Source organism: Chiloscyllium plagiosum, unplaced genomic scaffold (assembly GCF_037043375.1).
Source record: "Chiloscyllium plagiosum isolate Xiang-an unplaced genomic scaffold, Cpla_swu_hap1 HiC_scaffold_30, whole genome shotgun sequence".
In the NCBI taxonomy this organism is placed as follows: Eukaryota; Metazoa; Chordata; class Chondrichthyes; order Orectolobiformes; family Hemiscylliidae; genus Chiloscyllium; species Chiloscyllium plagiosum.
The window spans coordinates 24,536,620-24,562,888 of record NW_028270168.1 but is presented as its reverse complement, the minus strand read 5'-3'; the positions used below and the strand labels follow the sequence as shown (position 1 = coordinate 24,562,888).

At 42.5% G+C, this 26,269-nt stretch overlaps 1 protein-coding gene across 4 annotated transcripts in view; it reads right to left on the bottom strand.

Moving 5' to 3' along the window:
* Positions 1–10,980: 10,980 nt before the first annotated feature.
* LOC122563629 (amine sulfotransferase-like) overlaps positions 10,981–26,269 on the bottom strand; it is a 41,336-nt gene continuing 26,047 nt past the window's right edge. For 3 of the 4 annotated variants that reach the window (XM_043717612.2, XM_043717611.2, XM_087976817.1), the window contains exons 5-7: positions 25,225–25,319; positions 17,499–17,676; positions 10,981–11,117 (exon numbers count right to left, since the gene is read on the bottom strand). In XM_043717612.2, coding sequence (XP_043573547.2) covers positions 11,002–11,117; positions 17,499–17,676; positions 25,225–25,319 — 389 coding nt within the window. In that variant the 3' untranslated portion in view covers positions 10,981–11,001. Of the gene's footprint in view, positions 11,118–11,204; positions 13,364–17,498; positions 17,677–25,224; positions 25,320–26,269 lie in introns of those variants that run through there. The other variant, XM_087976818.1, reaches the window with a different exon arrangement.

The window sequence follows — 26,269 nt, the reverse complement described above, 5'->3', positions numbered from 1 at the left end:
AGAGGGTGGTGCATGTGTGGAATGGGCTGCCAGAGGAAGTGTGGAGGCTGGTACAATTGCAACATTTAAAAGGCATCTGGATGGGTATATGAATAGGAAGGGTTTCGAGGGATATGGGCACGTGCTGGCAGATGGGACTAGATTGGGTTGGGATATCTGGTCGGCATGGACGAGTTGGATCGAAGGGTCTGTTTTTATGCTGTACATCTCTATCACCCTCGTTCTCCACAGTAATGGTTCTGTGTTACTGAGAATTTCTCTCAATGCTTGACTGAAAACAAAACCTGCCTCTCCATGGTTTATGCTGGATCATTTTCTGTTGGGGGGTGGAATAGATGTGGTCTTTGAAAAGCATTTGTTGCAAACTAGCTTGAGGAATTAAAATATTTGTGTTAATCGGTGGAATGGTGTTTTGTGAAGGCAGCAGAAAATTGAAGGCTCATCCTGATCCCTGAAAAATTGGTAAGCACACAACCAGTCACTCAATGTCTGTTCCACCCTGTAAAAAGTTTTCAGTTGCTCATATTCCATTTTCCTCTCCAACCTTTTAAAACACAAGTTTGCTGTGGACTAATGATTTGTTCCCCATTATCATTCTTTACTGTCTGTCATTTCCACCTTGCTGTGTCATTCACTCTGAGCCTTGGCATGTCATTGACTAATAGGTGATATTCTGTTGACATGAACTGTTGTTCCCTTCCATAACATTAAACAGATGCTTAAATTCCTTTCTTATCGCACAATATGTGACATGCGCTGGATGTATTCTCTAACGGATCCTGTTTTTGGACTTTGATTCTGCTGGTTTCTCTCACCAAACAGTGTCGCATGACTGTTCACTGTACAGGTCCACAATCCTTTATCCAAAATCCCTGGGGCCAGTTGCTTTTCAGAATTCGGAATTTTTCTGATTTCAGAATAAATGACTATTTCACAATGAAATAAAAAAATTACCTAACAACAGACACACGTGTGAATAGTACGAGCACTGAGAAACAATTGACACCAGCCAGTGCTGGGACACGCCACCACGTCACATCTGAGTGATGCGGTTCGAGTGAGTGTGTTGTTGGGTCACCTGTTTGCATGCCAAAATGATGCTCCACATTCCATGAAAAAATTTCGGACTTTTCAGATTTTGGATAAAGATTTGTGTACCGGTATTACACTTTGATTTCTCTAGGTGGTGGTTGATGGAAATGGCTTCACATTCAACATTCAATTCAAACTGGCCGAATTTATGCTTTTACACAGTGGAATGAGGTCGAGCGCTTTTCTCCTGAATTGTGTGGTGTTTGTACAGGATTTATGGTCCTGCGATATGTACAGCTAAACTTTAAATGCACTGCACCACTGAGCACATGAAATCGATGAGCAGATTTTGTTCATACATTATTCTAAAGAATCTGGTAATATTTTTGATTACTATGGCATAAAGGTTGATTATAAATTTTACTTTTGTAATTATGGAAATCTCAAACAATGTATTACTGTACATGTTTTGTAGGTCACAAGGAATTGTTTCTGGTTGAAGATCAGCTATTATTGCAATTATTACTTACACCTTGAATGTTTCAATGAAAATGGACCATGCTTGCTATGAATTCAAGTGTTAAGAGGCAGAAAGCAAGACCAGGGTGACGATAGCAGTATCACCTATACTGAATATTCCATCCTGTGCATTATTGGTTTGTCTTGACCGAATTCCCACTGCACATTCAAATCATATAAAAACATAATTTCAAATTCCTATGGAATAAAGCACTTTCATGCAGACATGAGGCTTTGGCCTAGATTTTCAACAAAGAAATATCTGTTACAGTGAATAGCAAATTCAAGAGGCCAATTTGCATCTGTAGGCATGTTGATTTTGGGAGAGGTGGTTCATGATCGCAATGACCTAAGACAGGCATTCAACATTTTGAGGCACTTTTCAAACAGTTTGAGATTTTTGAGAAGCAGCAGTTTAGATGTGATACATTAGTTAATGGACAAAGCAAGTATGTAACCATCACTGATGAGGACCCTTTAAAATCCCAAAGCCATTCTGTAGAATACAGTAGAAGAGGGCAGTTTTGTAGAGGTGAATATTCATATCTAAGGTTGGGCAGTCTTTGGTAGTAGTTTTTGATCTTGCTGAAGGTTGATGTAGGGAACTCCTAATCTTCTTCCAAGAAGATGGTGACTCATTCCCCTGGAATCTTTTGTTCCCACTCTCGCTGCCAATCACTGTTAATATGTTCCAATTTGGGAGATGGCAATGTTTTCGGTGTCAATCATCCATCTAAACTCTCTTGGCGAATGACCTAGGGCAGCTACTCATGATGGCTGGATACTTTCCTTTATTTAGAGATAAGTTTACATTCCTTCTAAGCACAAAAATTTCTTATTTTCCCAAAATTACATGCATAACAGGATAACACAGCACCCAACAATTCTTCTCTATACCTTTGCAGCAACCTTTCCAATGGAAGAATTCCATCTCTGTGTCAGGGCCCTTCCTGCTTATGTATTCAGGCTTCAGTGGAAAGGTGCATTAAACATTGACAACACTTGGGAAGAACAGATCGGGTGGTGATGGAAACAGCCTTAGGTATTTCTCCATTGGTTATTTAGCAAAACTATCTAGCAATCAGAAGGGCAAGTGCACCTAGCTAAAGACACAGCAAGGATACTCGGCTAGCGACTGAGCCAAAGTGGTTAGAATGCATTATAACTACTGGGAGAATGGCGGCAGCAGCTGCTGACCAGTTGCTAATGATACCTGAAGGAATGCAGATTGTAATAATAGTCAAAGAAGAACACTCACACAGAAGGATGGAGCAGGAAATCCCCTCAGGTTTCTGAGATTTGAAGAACAAAAGGATTCAGGATTAGCCCAGGTCATTTGGACCTCAGTGAGGCTATAAGTGAACTCCAAACTTGTGTGAGATATGAAGTCTACTGAACTCCAGTTAGATCCTTTAAGGTAACAATGGGTGTAGGATCACAGGAAATGTTCCATTTGTCTCAGGTTGATCTGACCAGTACTCCACAAAATGGACTGCAAGATGACAAAATGGGAAAGTAAATAATAAGTGACATGGTGCATCCTAAGTGCAAAACAGAATATCCTGGAACATTGTGATAGTTTTGTTTAATGACAGATGGGGAGTAAGTTGTGAAAGTATGAAACAACCTTATGGGGGAATGGGTGATTGAGTACAATAAATACATGCTGCTAGCTTCGTACATTTGAATGAGGCTCTGGGGAAACTGGGATCTGCTATTTTGTAAAGTCACAGGGTTGTACAGTATTGAAACAGGCTCTTCGGCCCACAATGTCTATGTCAACCAACAAACACCAAACTATGCTAACTCCATTTACCTGCTCTTGATCCACTGCCTCCCATGCCCTGTTATTTTAAGTGCTCGTCCAGATGCTTTGTAAATGTTGCAAGAGCACCTGCCTCCACCATCCCCTCAGGCAGCACATTCCAGATTTCTAGCACCTTCTGTGAGAAAAAATGCTTCGTCAGACACCCTCAAAACCACTCACTCCTCACCTTAAGCCTATGCTCGCAGTCTTAGACATGCCTGCCATGGAAAGAACATTCTCATGATCTATCTGTCCCTCTCAATAATTTGTGCCTCTCAGATTTCCCCTCAGCCGCCTCTGCATAACTGATATCTTCCAACCCAGGCAATGTCCTGATGAATCTCCTCTGCACCCTCTACAATGCAATCACATGCTTCTAATCGTGTGGCAACCAGAACTGCACACAACATTCCATGTGTCCCAACCAATGCTCTACAAAGTTGCAACAAGCTTCCCTGCTCTAAAGCCTGACTAACAAAGTACACATCCCTTACACCTTCTTTTATGGACCAAGACAGACCCCCTCAAAACATTTCGTGAAAGCAGCCCAGACCCTAAATTTGCTACTTGTTGCTGTGGTTCTGTTCGCCGAGCTGGAAGTTTTTGTTGCAAATGTTTCGTCCCCTGGCTAGGTGACATCATCAGTGCTTGGGAGCCTCCTGCGAAGCGCTTCTTTGATGTTTCCTCCGGTGTTTATAGTGGTCTGTCCCTGCCGCTTCCGGTTGTCAGTTTCAGCTGTCCGCTGTAGTGGTTGGTATATTGAGTCCAGGTCGATGTGTTTGTTGATGGAGTTTGTGGATGAATGCCATGCCTCTAGGAATTCCCTGGCTGTTCTCTGTCTGGCTTGCCCTATGATAGTAGTGTTGTCCCAGTCGAATTCATGTTGCTTGTTGTCTGCGTGTGTGGCTACTAAGGATAGCTGGTCGTGTCGTTTCGTGGCTAGTTGATGTTCATGTATGCGGATTGTTAGCTGTCTTCCTGTTTGTCCTATATAGTGTTTAGTGCAGTCCTTGCATGGTATTTTGTACACTACATTCGTCTTGCTCATGTTGGGTATCGGGTCCTTCGTTCTGGTGAGTTGTCTGAGCGTGGCTGTTGGTTTGTGTGCCGTTATGAGTCCTAGGGGTCGCAGTAGTCTGGCTGTCAGTTCCGAGATGCTCCTGATATATGGTAGTATGGCTAGTCCTTTTGGTTGTGGTATGTCCTCGTTCCGTGGTCTTTCTCTTAGGCATCTGTTGATGAAGTTGCGCGGGTATCCGTTTTTGGCGAATACCTTGCATAGGTGTTCCTCTTCTTCTTTTTGCAGTTCTGGTGTACTGCAGTGTGTTGTGGCCCTTTTGAATAGTGTCCTGATGCAGCTTCGTTTGTGTGTGTTGGGGTGGTTACTTTCATAGTTTAGGACTTGGTCTGTGTGTGTGGCTTTCCTGTATACCCTTGTGGTGAATTCTCCGTTTGGTGTTCTCTGTACCATCACGTCTAGGAATAGGAGTTGGCTATCCTTTTCTTCTTCTCTCGTGAATCGGATTCCTGTGAGTGTGGCGTTGATGATCCGGTGTGTTTTTTCTATTTCCGTGTTTTTAATGATTACAAACGTGTCATCGACATATCTGACCCAGAGTTTGGGTTGAATTTGTGGTAGGACTGTTTGTTCTAACCTTTGCATAACTGCCTCTGCTATGAGTCCCGAGATTGGTGATCCCATGGGTGTTCCGTTGATTTGTTCGTATATCTGGTTGTTGAATGTGAAGTGTGTTGTGAGGCACAAGTCCAGTAGTTTAAGTATGCCGTCTTTGTTGATAGGTTCAGCGTCCTGTTTTCTGTTCTGTATGTCCAGTAGGTTGGCTATTGTTTCTCTGGCTAGGGCTTTGTCAATCGAAGTGAACAGTGCCGTAACGTCGAATGATATCATGGTTTCTTCTTTGTCTATGTGTATATTTCTGATGATGTCCAAGAATTCCTGTGTTGATTGTATAGAGTGTTTGGATCCGCTGACCAGGTGTTTCTGTTTCTGTTGTAGTTCTTTGGCCAGTTTGTATGATGGTGTCCCTGGCAGTGATACTATGGGTCTGAGTGGGATGTCTGGTTTGTGTACTTTAGGTAATCCATAGAATCTGGGAGTGTTGTTGCTTTCCGGTTTCATTCTTTGTAGGTCAGCTCTGGTTATCTGTCCGTTTTTTTGTAGATTCCTTAGTGTGTTATTTATCCTATTGGTGAGCTGTGGGGTGGGGTCAAACTCCCTCTTTTGGTAGGTGTTGGTATCTGCAAGTAGTTGTGCTTTTTGGATGTAATCAGATTTATCTAGGATGACCGTCATTCTGTCTTTATCTGCTGGTAGTATGATTATGTGCTTATCGTTTCTTAGTGATTTCAGTGCTTCCCTCTCCTTGGTGTTGAGGTTATGTGTTTGTCTTTTCCTTATTATCACAGGTACGACAGTTTGCCTCACTGTTTGTTGTGTCTCATCTGTCAGTCCATTGTTCCTGAGTGTGCATTCTACTGCTGCTAGGAAGTCTGCTGTCTTGGCGTCCCTGTGGTTGTAGTTGAGCCCCTTGGCCAGTATTGTTCTTTCCGTGTCTGTGAGCTGTCTGTGGGAGAGGTTTTTAACCCAGGTGTGTGTTATAACCCAGCTGAAACTGACAACCGGAAGCGGCAGGGACAGACCACTATAAACACCGGAGGAAACATCAAAGAAGCGCTTCGCAGGAGGCTCCCAAGCACTGATGATGTCACCTAGCCAAGGGACGAAACGTTTGCAACAAAAACTTCCAGCTCGGCGAACAGAACCACAGCAACGAGCACCCGAACTACAAATCTTCGTACAAACTTTGAATTTGCTACTTGTTTTAAGCAGGTATAAAGTGTATATTCCCGGAGAGGTTAAACCACTTAGTTTTAAACAAAACAGAATTTATTTACAAGATTACCGAATAAAATAAAAACAAAAGAGAACAGCATACCCAATAACTTAACCTATCTAAAAAACCCAACAGATTATCCTAACTTAATGATGCTATTCCAAATGCTTGCAACAATCCCCATAAACACCTCTTGGCACAAAAGCAAAAATCAAACACAGGATCTGACAGGAGAGAGGTCAGAGAGAGGAAAGGTCAGCATGGACCTGCTTCTCTTGGATCCAGTAGCTTCACAACTGACTGCATGCTTTCAGTGAACAGCCAGATGGCTAAAAACCAAACCAAACCAGAGAAAAGTTGAGCTGGGAGAAACAGCCACTCCCCTTTCATTGTACAAGCATTTTTTTTAAAACTTGCAAGCCTTTTCTCTGAAGCAGTATCTGTTAGTTATAATCAAGCTGTCCCTAAAACCCTTCAAATCTAGACTTTTTGGAATCACTGCTTTTACGGCCTCTCTAAAAAAAGCCAAAGACAGCATAACCTTGTTAAAAGAGCAGCATCACCACACTTCAATATCCTAGCTATCTTTGCTAATAACTTCAGAAATCCATAGACGCGTACTTCAAGGTCCCTTTGTTTCTCTGTACTCCCTAGCGAGCTATCACTGACTGGGTAAATCGTTTCCTTACTGGACCTCCCAAAACGCATCACTTCACACTTTTAAATTATATCTGTCATTGCTCTGCCCAATTTACCAGCTGATCAATATCAAACCATTCCCCTCAGTATCAACAACTCCACCAATTTTCGTGTCACCTGCAAATTTATTAATTCTATCTTCTACATTCACATCCAAGTCATTAATATATGTAACAGATAGAAAGAGTCCCAGCACCAAAACCTGTGTCACCACCAGTCACAGGCTTCCAATCACAAAAGCTACAATCTGCCACCACCATTTGCCTCTTATTTGCATGCCAGCTTTGGATCCAGTTTATCAACTTGCCTTGGATCCCATGGGATCTTACCTTTTGAGTCAGTCTTCCATGTGGGGCCTTGTCAAAGGCCTTACTTAAATCCATGTAAATGACATCAACTGCACATTTATCAATATACTTTGTCATCTTTTCAACATTAAAACAAACTAATCAAACAGGATCTTCCTTCAACAAATTTGTGCTACTATCCCTGATAAGGACCTGCCTTTTGAAGTGTTGATTAAGCCTGACCCTCAGAATTTTTCTCAATCATTGCCACACCACTTACATCAGAGTAACTGGTCTGAAATTATCTAGCTTAGCCCTGCTGTCCTTCTTGAACAAAGGAACCACATTGGCTAACCTCAAACCATCTGGCACTTTGCTGGCCAAAGGTGAAGTATTAAATATCTCCATGAGGGCCTCAGCAATCTCCTCCCTTTCCTCCTTTGGCATCCTGAGATACATCTCACTGGGTCCTGGGGAACTATGCATCCAATATGCCCACTCCTTATTAATCTTAACATGGTCAAAAACTCACCATCCCAGCTGAAATCTCTAGCTATGTCTTTCGTCTTTATGAATACAGATGAGAAATATTCAACTCACCCACATCTTCTGTCTCCATGCATAGATTGCCCCTTTGGTCTCTAATCATCCCAACTCTTTCCCTGGTAATAATCTTGCACTTAATATACTTATAAAAAGTTTTCCTTAATCCTACCTGACAAAGATGGGCTCATGGACCCTTTGCCCTCCTAATTTATTTTTTAAGCACCTCACATCCTGCACTACTCCTGAAGGGCATCCCCTGTTTTTATTGCTCTGTACCTAATACATGTTTCCTTCTTTTTCTTTATCAAACTCTCAATATCCCTTGATATTCAAGGTTCCCTGGACTTGCTGCCCTTGTCCTTTAATCTTTGAGGAACACACTGGCCGTGAACTCTTATTATACAATTTCTAAGACTCCCACTTTTCACATAGACATACCTGCTAATAGCTTTTCCCAGTCTACATTTGCCAGATCCTGTCTAGGAATATTGAAATTGGCCTTCCTTCAATTTAGATGCTTAAATTCTGAACTATCCTTATCTCTTTTCATAAAGACTTTGAAACTTTCTGAGTTTTGGTCACTATCCCCTAAATGTTGGCCCACTGACACTTCACCACTTCACCGGATTCATTCCCTAGGGTTAGGTCTAGCACTGCCCCATCTCTAGTCGAACTGTCTACATGCACTTTAAAAATTCCATCCCGTCTAATCGTTTCACACTAAGGCGATCTGAGTTAACAGTCGCAAAGTTGAAATCCCCTCCTATCATCTTTTTCCTCACATGCTTTGCTGTGATTTGCCAAGGTATCTACTCTTTTATCTTGCACTGTCTGTTGGGAAGCCTGCAGTATCATCCCAGCAAAGTAAACATCCCTTTTTTTATTTCTAAACTCTATCCTGATGGCCTCATTTTAAGAGTCTTCAAAGATATCCACCATATTTACAGCACCAATGGTCTCTTTTATCAACAATGTAACGTCCCACCTCTCTTACATCCGCCACTATCGCACCTGAAGACAAAAAGGGAACCAATGGATCAGACACATGTGAATGGCACAGCTGTGAATGCAGGTAAGGTGCTTCATGGGAGTGAGGAGGCAGCATGGAGCAGATGAAGAGTTAATGCTGTGGGAAGATGAAGGGGATAAGGAAAGATATTGCATGCAACACAGTGATGTCAGGACAGAAGCCTTGGTGTAAGGTGATTGCAGTAGCAGAGACAGAGTGAGTGTAAGATAGCAGAGCAGATTATGTACATATCCTGGCATCATGGAGGTGGTCAGTGACCTTCTTTCAGCACTGCTGCCCAGTGCAGTAAACCCTGGAAAGGGCACAGACCTAGGAGGCATCTTCTGATCAGGTAGACAGCAAGCATTAACACAGCCTCTTGAGTCTGTACTCTGGGTAGAGGACAGCTTTCCTGTCCACTACTCCAAAATCAATATTCACTTAGCTTGCAATGAACCAAAAAATCACTAATGCCTGGGTCTTTAACTGTGGGAATTATCCATAATTTACCTGTAAATGGGGTCAACCTATACCTTGGGAAGGATGGAGTAGGGCAAAGATAGCAGCTTCCCTATTAGTTCCAAAGAGACCGAGTGAGGATAATTGGTTTGCTACTTCATTCACATACACAAGCACCCTGGAAATTAGGGTGGCAGGAGAGGACAGTTTAGTAAATCCAAAAGGTATTAAAATCAGTTCACACAAGTTACAACTGCCATGAGGTCAGTGCCTTCTAATAGTTTCCTTGTTCAGCTGAGCCTAGCAGTTTTCCTTCTTGTTGGCTTCTTTCCAGGCAGCAACTTGAAACAGAGGTGAAAGGTCAGAGGTAGGCTACCAATTCAGCCTAGTATCCTAGTCTCCCCTGGTACTCAAACAGTTACTGAAGCCAGAAGTCAAAACTATAAGCATAAGCAATTCAACAAGTGGAAATTCTACTCTGTACTAACTACAGAAAAGGTTAAATGCAATAACCAGGGTAGATTCTCCACGCATTGGAGACATACCTAGCACAAATATGGTTTTGGTTACTGGAGGGCCCCAGCAATGATTACTGTGGTTTTCCACGTGTTACAAGCTGAAAATAGCTCTCCTATACCTACTCTTGTCTTCTATTAGTTAGCTAAACCTCTATCCATGCTAATATAGTAACCCCAACAACATGGACTCTCTTAAGTAGCCTAACATATCCGGTACCATTTCAACGCTTTTCAAAATCCAAAAATATTACATCTACTGGCTTTCCTTTTCTCAATTCTGCTTGTTACCCCTTCCAAGAATTATATTAAATTAGTCAGGCATGATTTTCCCTTCATGAAGTCACAATGACTGTGCTTGATTATATTATGCTATGTTGCTCAACATCAAATTACAATTGCTGTACTAGCATGTCAATTTTTTATGGTTTGTGTACAGACATGCAGGCCTCGCTGAAAACCACCAAATTTCCAGTCTTTAAAATGGAGAAAATGATTTCTCTTTTTTCCTACCAAAGTGGATGATTCCCACATTCTGCTAGTTCTGATCTTGCTTATTAATGCTCTTATTCACATCGCAGCCTCACGTCTCCCTCACACCTTAGTTTCCCAATTATCTAAGGTTTCTTGGGATATCGAGATATATTATAACGGACAGCATATATGTTATTCTCACTGATTGTAAGCAGAGATGCCAACAGTGACACTCGCAATACCATGCTTGCTACAGCTCCTGAGCTTCAAAAAAACCCATTTATCCTGTGTTTTCTGTTTCTTAACGAATTCTCAATCCACGTTAACATGCTACCACCAACCATATTGAGGGTTTGGCACCTTATAGAGTGTTTTGAAAATCCACTTACACTCCATCCGCTGGTTTCCCCTCATCGATGTTTCTAATTAAACCTGAAAAAACTTCAAATTGAATTGCCAAGCTAGATTTCTATTTCATGAATCAATGTGAACTCCAACCAATAAACTATGATTATCCGAGTGCTTGTTCCTACATTCAGAATAATAGATTCCAGTAATTTTCTTACGGCATCTGGATGAGTATATGAATAGGAAGGGTTTAGACGGATATGGGTTAAAAATTGGTAAATAAGACTAGATTAATTTAGAATATCTGTCAGCATGGACAAGTTGGACCGAAGGGTCTTTTTCCATGCTGTACGTGATTTTGAGCTGTCCATAATTCCCCATATTCTTGTCCCTCATTTCTTTCTTACAAGGTTGAGCTAGCTGGACATTTCTAAAATCTTCCAATTACTGCTTATTTGAGGTCATAGTCAAACTTCAGAGGCAACCCCGCCATCCTCTCCTGGTAGATGGAATCAAACCACTCATTCTGAGCCACAAGAAAGTGATTCTTCCAGTCTCCAACAATCCCTAGAAAAATGCCAGATTTAAACATTAAATATAAATTACAATACATATAAACATCAATAAGAGTTTACAACAAAAACAACCCTTGATGACAGCATAAATCCACTGGGTTTTTACTCAACAACTAAAGGATTACAACTCCATAGTTCTCTCTAAAACTTCCCTGGACACAAAGTTACTTTTTTTAAAATAAATGACACACAGAAAATAGTCTCCATTAAGATTTTGTTTCAAACATGTCCATATTATAATTTTCATAATCTGTAAATATATGCTTTGCTAACACTTCTCTATACTTGGAAGAGGAAATTATATTTTCAGAAATGTTATATATTACAATGTGATGTTACACATATACAACAGAACAAAAATTACATAAATTTACATTCATTCTTGATACAAAATGCATACATTTTCTTACCATTTCAATCTCTGAACTATTTCAGTTTCATTACAATTATGATAGTGCATCAACTACATTACCTCCTCCTTATCAACTACCTACATTATCAACTACAATATGAACATTTTTATTACAAATGTTGAATTAACAAGTTCTGACAAAATAATCCAGTATTTTGAACTTTAAATTTCTTTACAAAGGCAACAAGATTATGGTCAGCATCAATGTGTTTCTTTGTGGTTATGATGGACGTTAACTTTGAAATGTTTCAGAGCCAGCAATAATCCCAGAATTTCCATTCCTACTGTAGAGCACTTCTATTGATACTGATAAAAAGTACTCTACTGACTTCTATATTCGCAAGTCATCATCTTGAAATATGTCCATATCACTCCAAAGTCACTGGATCAATTGTCACTAACAGAGCTAGTGAAGTCAGGGAATCCAGTTGGCTTCATTCATTTGGATTATCTTCAGCTTCTCAACAGCTATTTGACATTATTACTTTGCCTGTATTGTGCTGAAGTTTGGCACAAATTTCTGATAAAAAGTTACATACCCCAAAATCTCATGACTTTCCCACTTAGTTTTAGGAACAGGGAGTTCTGTCCTTTACTTTCACTATTCTTGGCAACATTTGACCTTGCTCCACTGTGCCTCCGAGGAAAGTTCATCTTGTTTTCATAAATTCACATTTAACAAAGTTTATTTCCAAGTCAGCTAACTGTAACTAAATAAGGTTTCCAATTGTGCTACATGTTCTTTGCAAGTTTATTTGCATATTAATACATCATCTAAGGAAACTACATAATTAGCTACACTGAAGACCATTTGGTTCATTAGTTTTTTGAAATGTAACAAGAGAGCTGTTAAACCCAAGCAACATGATTCGACACTGACACACTGATTTCGTGCAACAAAAGCTGATATTGCTAACTCTTGATAGTCATTTCTAGTATCCCTTCAATCTCAGAAACAAATGAGGCACTGCCACCCCTATCCATACAAATTTTTAACTGAGAAATCTGATACAAATCTGTTTTTGTTACTGCATTTACTTTTCTGTAATCTATGCAGAATCTAATTAATGCTTCATGTTGAGGAACTCACACTCCTGGTAAACTCCAACTGCAATGGACAAGTTCAATTAAGTGATTTTCTAACAAGTACTAAATCTCTATTTCACTTGAGCTTGTTTACCAGGTTTAACAAGGATGTTGTTTTATTGGTGCCAATTTCCCCTACAATCCACATTATGTTCGGCTAAAGATGAACATCCAGGTGTATCTCTACACATTACCGTAAATTCCATTAGTACTTTGACAAGATCTTTCAAGTTTATGACAAGTTTACAGAACTGCATTTCGTCCTTATAAATACCTGGCTAGGAAAAATATTGATCAATGCTCGGGTTTTCCATATTCCTACTTGTCCCGCCATGAGTATTTTATATGCAATATTTCTTTAGGACATTTGGATGGTACCACTATCTGATTAATAACTGTCCACTCTCTATCAGCATATCTGAGAGGATTCACCACTTGCTCTCAAGTCTGGTTTTAGCATAATAACACTCTGGAAATCCTTCAACCTCAGTTTCAACATGAGCTGATTGTGCTAACTTACTTAACTCTAGTGAGGCTTAACAAGCAGATCCAAAGATGGCTTACAAAACATTTATTGTTAATTTTTCAAAATTCATCAATCTTTCAACCTCTCAGTTATTCCAACATCTGTTTCTGGTATAACTTTGACCTCTGATGAACTCAGGTTGTGATTACTCTGGCCACGACAGACAGTGGAAAAATTCCTGTAATTGTTCCACTTCTTGATTCTCACTTGGACTCTGCAATTCAAGGCAAAGTTACCATCTATGCTCCAATTAAATCATTTCCTCGCAGCAAGTCAATCTCATCCATGGGTAATTTAGTAAAAATTCTGTCATTATTCTGAATATTACGTCATAATCTAAGTGCTTTTTGTACAAACGAAGGGGCATATATTCTCCACCTGTTCATTTATTACATTTGGATGTCAATGCACATTTGGAGGAAATATATCTTTCTCAAAAGAAAGAGATTTTGCTATTTCCTATATCTCTTAATATAGTTACGGGTTAACATATCATTTGAGAAAAAGGGTTACTTTCCTTTGGACGAGAAATCCTTCCTACTTCTCATTTACCTTATTAATCTCTGAGTAATGTTTTAGTCTCACAGTCGTAGTTAAAGCTGTGGTGATTTCCATCTAAGCTCCTTTCTTGAACTCACTCTTACAAATATCCAAGTAAATCCTGAAGACTTCCCATGCAAATTACAGTATTCAGAATGAATGGTGTACACTCTGGCCTTTGATTCTTACTTTTACCCTTAATATCCTCCTTTTCAGTTAATGAAAAATTCCTGAGACACTTTCATATTTCCTTTCTTTTAGCTTCTTTTCTCTCTCCCACCTACTATCCTTCTTAGGTTTATGGGACTGACAAAAAAAGAGAATTTACTTTCATAGATCAACTCATAATCCTCGTCATCCATCTCTGCTGTTTTTCTAGCTGTTGCAACCTTCTGGTCTTTAACATGAATCCTAATTATTCAAGTTAGTGAATTGTTAAATTCACCTAAGAGAATAATAACTCAGAGCTTCATACAATATCTAAATAAAAATTACCCTGTCACCCATTCAAATTCAATACATTCCTCTCTCCAGACTGTTTCCTTAACTCTCAAACTTTTTGCCTGACTGTTTCAGGAACAACACAGATCCAAAATAGCCTTAACTACTGCATCATAATCTATCAAAATCTGTTGTGACAGCAGACATCATATGCTCTACCCCAGCAGTGTCCAATGTTCGTTCAACCACTTTTCGAACAATATGACGATTTCTTCCACATCAGTACAACCTGTACAAATTTCAACCTTTCCATACTAGACTTTATATTATGCCTAAATCTTCCTCATCAGAATCTTTCTCTGCATCTGAGGTCTTTTTTGTTTAAAACTGAAGCCTTCTAATTTTGTGTTCATTTCAATTTTCTCTTTTTATTCCATCATGTCTGTTAAAGTTCCACTTCCAGCCTCATAGAAGCCCTCTTTTACCCTATCTCAAGATCCTTTTCGTTTTGTTGATGTGATTTAAGTTCTAATTCTCCTTGATGTTTTGATTCCCATTTCCACATCAAGCCACTTTAATGATAACTGAATGCTTACCAACTCAAGTGACTCACCATCTGGTGTACCTTTATGCTCTTAATTATTGCTGCATTCTTAGCTTTTAAAGAATTGTGCACCCTCGACCTCTGTGGAGTTATTTCAGATTCTAATTATTAACATAACTGAATCGTGATTATTAATACATCACAATACTGAGTTTTGAGGCAAGATGATCCTGATTATTGAAAAAAAAACAGATTCTCTACATTAAGAAACACTTGTCCTTTCACGGGCTTGTTTTTGCAGCAGCAGTCAGATGTCAGAAAGTAGTCCATTAGAAGAAAAAAGAAATAGAAATGTCCACCTTTAAGTCCCTCACAAACATATTAGCCTTTAATTAACTTAATTAAAACTTGTAAGGGATGTCTCCTCCAACTTTAAAATAAAATTAGGTGCCACAGATGGTTTTTTTGAAAGATGAGAAACCTGGCATTTGTCCCTTTATTCTTTACCAATTGATGTTATTCCAAATTCAATTTCACTTGTCTCCAGAAGATCCCACACCAAACCCTAAACTTTGAAGCCACTCTGACAGAAGGAGTGCACTGGATGTCAAGCACTGCTCCATGAAACACAATAAAAATGTAAATATCTAAGATCAAAATGATCAGTTCGTTTCCTCTTTATTACTGTTATTTAGAACAAAAGTGTCTTTCACTAGGCTTTTCAATAACTTTAAAAAAACCAGTTATTACACACAAACTGTTTTTCTTGATTCATGGGACATGCTAGGCCCATCCCTAGTTATCTTCAAAAAGTGGTGGTGGATGACTTCTTGAACTGCTGAAATTCTTCAAGCAAGTGCAAAGTTCATTTACCTAAGCTACTATGTGAATTAAACTGTATTCCCCTGAATGGCAGACACAGACACACCGGAGTTCATTCAGAGCATCTTCAGCTGCATTGACAATGACCTTCTCTCCATCATAAGATCCGAAGTGTGGATATTTGCCAGTAATTGCACAATATTCTGCACCATTCACAACTTCAGATGCTGAAGCAGTCCAAGTTCAAATGCAATAAGCTAGACAATATCCAGGATTAGGCTGAAAAGTGATAAGTAATATTCACACCATACAAAGACCAGGCAATGACCATGTCCAAATAAGAGAGAATTCAACCATCATCCCTTGACATTCAAAGGGATCACAATCATTGAATCCTACCCGATCAACATCCTGCGACTTACCACTGACCAGAAATTGAACTGGATTCAGTGGCTAAAACAGCAGGTCAGAGCTAGGAATATTGCAGCAAATAATTTAACTCCCAACTGTCCACCATGTGCAAGGCACGAGTCAGGAGAGTGATTAATTACTCCAAACTTGCCTAGATTAGTGCTGCTCCAAAAACACTAATCCAAGACAAAGCAGATCGCTTGATTGACATGAAATTCATTAACATTCAGTCACTCCGGCACCAACGTTGTGCAGTGTGTACGAGCAACAAGATGCATTGCAGAAACTTACCAAGGCTTCTTAGTGTGCATCTTCCAAACTGACAAACACTTCCATCTGGAAGGAGCAGAGGAACATACACATGGGAACAACATCTGCAAGTACCCCTCCAAATCACTAGCCATCCTGACTTGGAAATACATGTAACAGGGTCAAAATCCTGGAATTCCCTCCCCAACAGTACTGTAGGTATACCTATAGCACAAGAACAGCAGTAGTTCAAGACGACAAATCACCACCACCTTCTCAAGGACAATGACGGACAGGCAATAAATGCTGGCCCAGCAATGCCCATGTCCCATGAGTGAATAAAAAAGTTATAGACAGACAGGACAAAGATGAATGTGACTCTGCAGAGCTAATACAGAGAAAGGAAAAGGCTTAGGCAAAAATCAGGGAGACAGCCTGTAGATAAAGGGACACATTCAGATTTCTCATAATTTCTTTGAATTTCTGTCAATTCAGCTGAAAAAAGTAAGGAGACTTTATCAGATCTTTTTGAAACTATTTCACTGGGAGAGTCATGATGCTTTCAGATCCAACTTCTGACCCTCAACTGAGAGAAGGTCTTGCTTGTCCTTACAAACTCCTCCATTAACAGTTGACTTCTACCCAAATGTGTATTGAAGATAACACCAATTAGGTCAATCCAGAGGCTGTCGTTAAGCCATCAAGTTTTTTCAGGTTTGCTCAGCACTTGAAGCAATAAAATTCCACTCTTGCATTTCTGTTGAACCTTTGCTAGCCACTGCTTTCCAAAGTCACTTTTTTTTTGCAAAGAACAAATATACTGTAGTACCTTTTAACCTTTCAGTTCCAAGCAATCACATGATAAATCCTTTGCAACCCAGTAATGTACAAATGTATCCATATCCCAATTCTTGTAATCCACACATATACAATTTCCCAACAAGGATAATTCCAAACCTGGTTCAGAAACACAAACAGGAAATGCATCTTATAAAAGCATGAGCTAGTGAATGCGTTTAAATCCTTGGACTGAATGCCAGCAATGATCTCCTTGGGACCAACTGCACTGCGGGCAGTACTGGATTATGGAATTATCCCCAGAGATTACAAATCAAGATCCAATGTACAATGATTTCTGCATCATGAGCATTCCAAAGTAATATTGTACTATTTTCTGGTTAATCATCAAAGTTTGATGCAATAGGCTTCGATGTTGTAAATATATCCACCATTTCAATTTAAACACTTTATTTAAGAAATGGAACAGAACCACTCTTTAGAACAAACTTAAAACTGATTTGTATTGCCTTAGTTCATTTCTGTAATCAATAACATAACTCACCTGTTCTAAAGAAATGGCCAATGTCATGATTGAAATGCTTCAACGCAGCTCGGTAGTTTGTTGCAGGGTTTGTTTTCATATATGCAAAGGTGCAATGATCCACAATTGACTCCAAGATCTTTCCATCCAGCATTTTATTAAGAAACGATACAACTTTTACTATCACGCTTCTGATATCCTTTAACAAATTAAAATACTGTTATTCAATTATAAATCTGATGTATAGCTTCTGTAAAATGTCTTAACAGAGGGAAAATGCTGGTTAGACAAAGTATAAACTCATCCATTACCAAATGCCAGGACCGCGCTGAGGCCAAGAATTCAGGACGAGAAGAGAGAAAAGCATACATAGATTAAAGAAAGAAAAAGACAAGAGAAAAAAAGCTGAAGCATAAGACTCCACTGTCTTCATGGATGAATTGGAAGTGATTGTGGATTTGAAAGGTGCTGTAGAAGGAGCCTCTTTGAATTTCTGCACTCTCTGTAAATGGTACATACTGTTGCTGAGCACTGGTGATGGAATGAATGTCTGTGGATACATGCCAATCAAGCAAGATGTTTTGCCCTGAATAGTGTTAAGCTTCTCGAGTGTTGTTGGACCTGCACTCATTCAGGTAAATGGCTCTGGACAGCTTAAATTCTGTCAGTGGTCAGTGCAGGTGACTACAGGAAAAGACATGGAGCAGTTTTTTAAGCTCTTCGTAGCTGACAAGTTGGGGACTGGAGCAATGGCTGCCCAATGCATTTGGGAATTAGGGCTCAGAAGGATCTGTTATGAGCAGCTGTCAGCTCAGATAAACTGAAGTGCAGTCATCTTCTCAGTAAAACTGAGAGTTGGGTCAGAGACTGGTTGTGTGCAGTAGTTATCTACTTGGAACTGTTAAGAGAGCACGGTTAATCCCAGCGTTTAGATGAAGATATCCAGCCAGTTGAATGCAGGAAGATAACATATCTGGAGAAGAACTGGAGTAAAGGCAAACAGTTTCTGGGCAGCTACTGTAGGAAATCAAAGACTATTTCCTTGAAGAAGTAAAACTGAAATCTCTCAGGAGGATGACAGTTAAAAGGATTATGTGATTAACAACAGTTACCGACGTCTATGTGGGTGATGAAGAAATTTATCAGACTGCCTATTAGTTAATGTGCATTTTGTGGTGTGTGAGAATCAATAGGCAAACTAGTCAAATTTACCTCATTTTAGTTCTGGATATTAAGAGTCATAGGTAGTATTGCCTATTAGGCTTTGTTAACTCTTTCACAGTAAATGTCCTTCTTTTGCTTAAAACCCTGGAATCTCTGGTTTTATTAAAGACCTGCATTTTAAATTTTGTCTACTTTACGACAAAGGTTAGTGTACCCTAATCAGTTTGTAACACTGGAATATAGGTCTACATGATTCTTATGATCATAAAGATGGATTTGTGAAGCAAAGGATCGTTAACAATATCTACTCTCAGGGTTTTCTATCTCTGAATCAAACAGGTGAGGCTACAATAATCAGACATTGAGAGTACAACGATACAGACATGGCCAATTCACCTGACCTGCACATCTTTGGATTGTGGGAGGAAACCCACGCAGACATGGGGAGAATGTGCAAACTCCACACAGACAGGCGGGAATCAAACCCAGGACCCTGGCGCTGTGAGGCAGCAGTGCTAACCACTGAGCCACCATGCTGTCCAGGGTAGAAGCTTAGAGCGAGAACAAACAGAGTTGTTATCTCTAGTTTGTTACCCATGGCATGTGCTGCAACATGACCTCATGACTCTGAACACTACCTACACTGTCAGGAATCTCTCCTGCACAGATTGGACAAAAACTGTGAGAAATAGGGAGAGAGAGCAGTTGAACACAAGACTACAGGGATGGTGCAAGAAGGAGGGATTCAGATACTTGGATAATTGGGGCTCATTCAGGGGTAGGTGGGACCTCTTCAAATGGGGATGGTCTACACCTGAACCAGAGGAGTACCAATATCCTGGGGGAGAAATTTGCTAATGCTTTCTGGAAGGGTTTAAACTAATTCAGTAAAGGGATGGGAGCATGAATTATAGCTCCAGTGTACAGGAGATTGAGAGTAATGAGGTCGTGAATATGATTTTAAGGTTAAAAGAGTAAGATGTTTGAAGTGTGTCTACTTCAATGGCAGGAGCATCCGGAATAAGGCGGGTTAACTTGCAGCATGGGTTGGTACCTGGGACTTCAATGCTGTGGTCATTTCAAAGACATGGACAGAGAAGGGGCAGAAATGGTTGTTGCAGGATCCAAGGTTTAGATGTTTCAGTAAGATCAGGGAAGTGGTAAAAGAGGGGAGAAGCCAGGAGGCGTGATATTGTTAGTCAAGGGCAGTATTACGGTGGCAGAAAGGATGTTTGAGGAGTCTTCTACTGAGGTAATATGGACTGAGGTTAGAAACAGGAAAGGAGAGGTCACCCTGTTGGGAGTTTTCTATCGGCCTCCAAATAGTTCCTGATATGGAGAGGAAAGGATTGCAAAGATGATTCTGGACAGGAGTGAAAGTAACAGGGCAGTTGTTATGGGAACTTTAACTTTCCAAATATTGACTGGAAACATTATAATTTGAGTTATTTAGATGGGTCAGTTTTTGTCCAATCTGTGCAGGAGAGTTTCCTGACAGTGTAGGTAGTGTTCAGAGTCATGAGGTCATGTTGCAGCTGTACAAGACTCTGGTGCGGCCGCACTTGCAGACAGTTCTCATTGCCACAATATAGGAAGGATATGGAAGCACTGGAAAGGGTAAAGAGGATAGAAACTAGGATGTTGCCTGGTATGGAGGGAAGGTCTTATAAGGAAAGGCTGAGGGACTTGGGGCTGTTTTCATTTGAGAGAAGATGATTAAGAGGTGACATAATAGACGCACACAAGACGATCAGATAATTAGATAGGGTGGACAATGAGAGCTGAAAATGTGTTGCTGGAAAAGCGCAGCAGGTCAGGCAGCATCCAAGGAGCAGGAGAATCAACATTTCGGGCATAAGCCCTTCTTCAGGAATGAGGAAAGTGTGTCCAGCAGGTTAAGATAAAAGGTAGGGAGGAGGGACTTGGGGGAGGAGCGTTGGAAATGCGATAGGTGGAAGGAGGTCAAGGTGAGGCTGGAGTGGGGTGGGGGCGGAGAGGTCAGGAAGAAGATCGCAGGTTAGGAAGGCGGTGCTGAGTTCGAGGGATTTGACTGAGACAAGGTGGGGGGAGGGGAAATGAGAAAACTGGAGAAATCTGAGTTCATCCCTTGTGGTTGGAGGGTTCCTAGGTGGAAGATGAGGCGCTCTTCCTCCAACCGTCGTGTTGCTATGGTTTGGCAATGGAGGAGTCCAAGGACCTGCATGTCCTTGGTGGAGTGGGAGGGGGAGTTGAAGTGTTGAGCCACGGGGTGATTGGGTTGGTTGGTCCGGGTGTCCCAGAGGTGTTCTCTGAAACGTTCCGCAAGTAGGTGGCCTGACTCCCCAATGTAGAGAAGGCCACGTCAGGTGCAGCGGATGCAATAAATGATGTGTGTGGAGGTGCAGGTAAATTTGTGGCGGATATGGAAGTATCCCTTGGGGCCTTGGAGGGAAGGGGGGAGGTGTGGGCGCAAGTTTTGCATTTCTTGCAGTTGCAGGGGAAGGTGCTGGGAGTGGAGGTTGGGTTGGTGGGGGGTGTGTGGACCTGACGAGGGAGTCACGGAGGGAGTGGTCTTTTCAGAACGGTGATAGGGGAGAAGAGGGAAATATATCCCTGGTGGTGGGGTCCATTTGAAGGTGGCGGAAATGACGGCGGATGATACGCTGTATATGGAGGTTGGTGGGGTGGTAGGTGAGGACCTGTGGGGTTCAGTCCTGGTGGCGGTTGGAGGGGCGGGGCTCAAGGGCGGAGGAGCGGGAAGTGGAGGAGATGTGGTGGAGGGCATCGTCAACCACGTCTGGGGGGAAATTGCGGTCTTTAAAGAAGGAGGCCATCTGGGTTGTACAGTATTGGAACTGGTCCTCCTGGGAGCAGATGCGGCGGAGACGAAGGAATTGGGAATATGGGATGGTGTTTTTACAGGGGCAGGGTGGGAGGAGGTGTAGTCTAGGTAGCTGTGGGAGTCGGTCGGTTTATAGTAAATGTCCGTGTTGATTCGGTCGCTCGAAATAGAAATGGAAAGGTCTAGGAAGGGGAGGGAGGAGGCTGAGACGGTCCAGGTGAATTTGAGGTCGGGGTGGAAGGTGTTGATAAAGTGGATGAACTGTTCAACCTCCTCGTGGGAGCACGAGGCAGTGCCGATACAGTCATCGATGTAGCGGAGGAAAAGGTGAGGGGTGGTGCCAGTGTAGCTGCGGAAGATGGACTGTTCCACATATCCTATGAAGAGGCAGGCATGGCTGGGGCCCATGCGGGTGCCCATGGCTACTCCTTTGGTTTGGAGGAAGTGGGAGGATTGGAAAGAGAAGTTGTTCAGGGTGAGGACCAGTTCAGTCAGTCGAAGGAGGGTGTCAGTGGAAGGGTACTGGTTGGTACGGCGGGAAAGGAAGAAGCGGAGGGCTATGAGTCCTTCGTGATGGGGGATGGAGGTGTACAGGGACTGGATGTTCATGGTGAAGATAAGGCATTGGGGACCGGGAAGCGAAAATCATGGAGGTGGTGGAGGGCATGGGTGGTGTCCCGAACGTAGGTGGGGAGTTCTTGGACTATGGGGGATAGGACCGTGTCGAGGTATGCAGAGATGAGTTCAGTGGAGCAGGAGCAGGCTGAGATAATGGTCGACCGGGGCAGTCAGGTTTGTGGATTTTGGGCAGGAGGTAGAAACGGGTGATGTGGGGTTGTGAGACTATGAGGTTAGAGGCGGTGGATGGGAGATCCCCTGAGGTGATGAGGTTATGGATGGTCTGGGAGATGATGGTTTGGTGTTGGGAGGTGGGGTCATGGTGAAGGGGGCAGTAGGAGGAGGTGTCCGCGAGCTGGCGTTTAGCCTCAGCGGTGTAAAGGTCGGTGCGCCAAACTACTACCGCGCCTCCCTTGTCTGCTGGTTTGATAGTGAGGTTGGGGTTGGAACGGAGGGAGTGGAGGGCTGCATGTTCCAAGGGTGAGAGGTTGGAGTGGGAGAGAGGGGTGGAAAAGTTGAGGCGGTTAATCTCGCGGCGGCAGTTGGCTATGAAGAGATAGAGGGCAGCTAAGAGGCCAGCACGGGGTGTCCAGGTGGATGGGGTGTGTTGGAGGCAGGAGAAGGGGTCGTCAGAGGGTGGGCGAGAATCCTGGTTGAAGAAGTAGGCACGGAGGCGAAGGCGGCGGAAGAATTGTTCGATTTCACGCCGCATGTTGAACTCGTTAATCCGGGAGCGTAGGGGAATGAAGGTGAGGCCTCTGCTGAGGACTGATCTTTCATCCTCAGAGAGGGGTAGTTCTGGAGGGACGGTGAAAACACGACAGGGCTGGGAGCTAGGACCTGGTGTGGGGCTGGAGCTGGGAGTGGGGACGGGGACGGAGATCGGCGTGGGAGCGGGGTTAGGCGTGGTGATGGAGATCGGCGTGGGGTGGGGTTAGGCATGGTGACAGAGATCGGCGTGGGGGTGGAGTTAAGCGTGGTGACGGAGATCGGCGTGGGGGGGCAGAGACACATGCGGCGTGGTGGTCATGCAGGTTAGTGATGTCACTGGGGGCGGAAGTGGCTGCGGCGACGGCAACCCAGGGGGCGGAAGTGGCTGTGGCAACGACAGAAACAGTGTTATTCCTGATAGCCGCAGAGGCCGCGAATCTGTCGGCGATGGTCTTCCTGGCGATCGTGGAGGCGGTTGTCTGGGCGACGATCGCGGAGGCTGCGAGGTCGGTGGGGGTGTAAGTGACATCATGGTCTGCGGCGGCGGTTGTTGTCACGGGCGCTGTAGCGGCCGCGTGGTTAATGGCGCCGGACTGATTTTGGAGGCCAATGGAAGATTCTGGAACAGTTGAGGAACCCAGAGTTTGGGGGTAAGTACATGAAAGTTTTTGGTACTTACTGTCTTTAATTTCTGATATGGCTAGGAAGAACTGTTTGTTTAGTGTATGGATTCTTCTGTGGATGAAGAACAGTAGAGGTCGTTTGCAGGTCTGTGAGAGTGTTGTCCTGAGCTGGGGTAGGTCTAATTGCAGGGAATGTAGGTAGCGGCACATGACTGCAAGCGTGGAGCGGAGGATCCTGAGGGAGGTCTATTGCTGGAGGCTTCGGATTTGTTTTGGTACTGGTTATCCTAGTTGGGTCCAAATTTTGTTGGTCGGAACGTAGTCCGGAGTCCGTGCGGGGTCAGTCGGTTCTGTAGGCAGGTGCTGAGGAAGGAGATGTGGCTGTGGTAGCGAGTCTATTTGAGAATGTGGCTGAAGAGCTTCTGTGCAGAGGAGATGACCGAGGGTGTGCAGTGAGAGAGGGACTCACTGAAATCCTTGTAGAGGGAGGAAGAGAGCATCTTCAAGGAAGAGGATTCGCAGTAGGTTAAAATCTTCGTGGAGAAAGTGAGGACTGCAGATGCTGGAGATCAGAGCTGAAAATGTGTAGTGGAAAAGCGCAGCAGGTCAGGCAGCATCCAAGGAGCAGGAGAATCGACATTTCGGGCATAAGCCCTTCTTCAGAAATGAGGAAAGTGTGTCCAGCAGGCTAAGATAAAAGGTAGGGAGGAGGGACTTGGGGGAGGGGTGTTGGAAATGCGATAGGTGGAAGGAGGTCAAGGTGAGGGTGATAGGCCGGAGTGGGGTGGTGGCGGAGAGGTCAGGAAGAAGATCGCAGGTTAGGAAGACGGTGCTGAGTTCAAGGGATTTGACTGAGACAAGGTGGGGGGAGGGGAAATGAGGAAACTGGAGAAGTCTGAGTTCATCCCTTGTGGTTGGAGGGTTCCTAGGCGGAAGATGAGGCGCTCTTCCTCCAACCGTCGTGTTGCTATGGTCTGGCGATGGAGGAGTCCAAGGACCTGCATGTTCTTGGTGGAGTGGGAGGGGGAGTTGAAGTGTCGAGCCACGGGGTGGTTGGGTTGGTTGGTCCGGGTGTCCCAGAGGTGTTCTCTGAAACGTTCCGCAAGTAGGCGGCCTGACTCCCGAATATAGAGGAGGCCACATCGGGTGCAGTGGATGCAATAAATGATGTGTGTGGAGGTGCAGGTGAATTTGTGCGGATATGGAAGTATCCCTTGAGGCCTTGGAGGGAAATAAGGGGGGAGGTGTTTGTGCAAGCTTTGCATTTCTTGCGGTTGCAGGGGAAGGTGCCAGGAGTGGAGGTTAGGTTGGTGGGGGGTGTGGACAATGAGAGCCTTTTTCCTCGGATGGTGATGGCTAGCATAAGGGGACATAGCTTTAAATTGAGTGGTGATAGATATAGGACAGATGTCAGAGGTAGATTCTTTACTCAAAGATTAGTAAGGGTGTGGAATGCCCTGCCTGCAACAGTAGTGGACTTGCCAACCTTAAGGGCAGTTAAATGGTCATTGGATAAACATATGGATTATAATGGAACAATATAGGTTAGATGGCCATTAGATTGTTTCACAAGTTGACGCAACAAGTTTTAAAATTTGAGAAATCTTGTTACATGATCCTTCCTCTCTCTGGAAATTCAAATATATTTTTCATAGTTATCAGCACCCACAGATATCATTTAATCAAAACAAAATTAAACATCAGTACAAATTATGCAAATGCTAACATTAAGATTTAACAGCATTTTCTGTAATGTAATAGCACCAGGCCTTTATAATTCATGATTTTAACCATTTAAATTTATACTTACTTTCTGCATATCCTCATACGTTACAAACAACAAGTTGAGTTCATCTTTATGGTTATACCAGTCTCTGATGTGGTCAAACCAAGATCCATATAGCACTTAAAAGACAAGTAAATATGGTGAGTAAATGGTGCCACAGGATACTTTTTCTAATCAATTTGCTCAGATCAGAACATCACTGGAGCACATGGGACTTGAATCCGGGTTTCTCAGTTCAGGGCTAGGGACACTACCAAAGTACCACAAGAGAGCCCTTAATTTGATAACTTTTTTGCAAAGAGGCATAATTTCAACCCATCACTAATTCAATAATGAGGGTAATTCTTGATGTGGTGCAAGAAGTTGCCAGTTCTCCTATTGGATATATATTCATGAGATCTCATGACACCTCACTGCCAGTTGATACTCTCAATTTAGCAGATTCCATGCAAAGGGACGATGTCAGAATGTACTGCTGCATACAGTGAACCCTTAATGTCTCATAATATCATTAACAATGGGATGGGGCCAATTCAAAACTTAACAAATGAAGTTGATAGATTTGCATTGGACAAGTGTATTATCAGCCATGGAAGCCAAGATAGGTGTAAGGATACATACCAGCTGTGAGTTAAGTGTTTTCGTCAACATGAATTGGCTATAACGTGATTGACAAATTGTGGGCGGTATTTGGATAACGCAAACTTTCTATTGAATGGGTATAGCAATCTTCTATAGGGCGATTTTCTACAGCGGTCTTCTACAGCACCATTTTCTATAGCGTGAGGTTGCAGAGGAGCGCAACTTATATTATAGAGAACAACCTGTACTACAACTGGCTCAAACATAAGAATGTTATGATAAAGGAAATAAGAGCAGGAGAAGATTATACAATCAATCAAACTGCTCTGCAATTCAAGGTAATCATAAGACCAGAAGATAAAGGATCAGAATTGGGACATTTAGCCCATAGAGTTTGCTCTGCCTTTTGATCATAGCTGATATTTTTCTCAACCTTAATCTCCTGCCTTCGTCCTGTAACTCTTGCGCTCCTTACCAATCATGGATC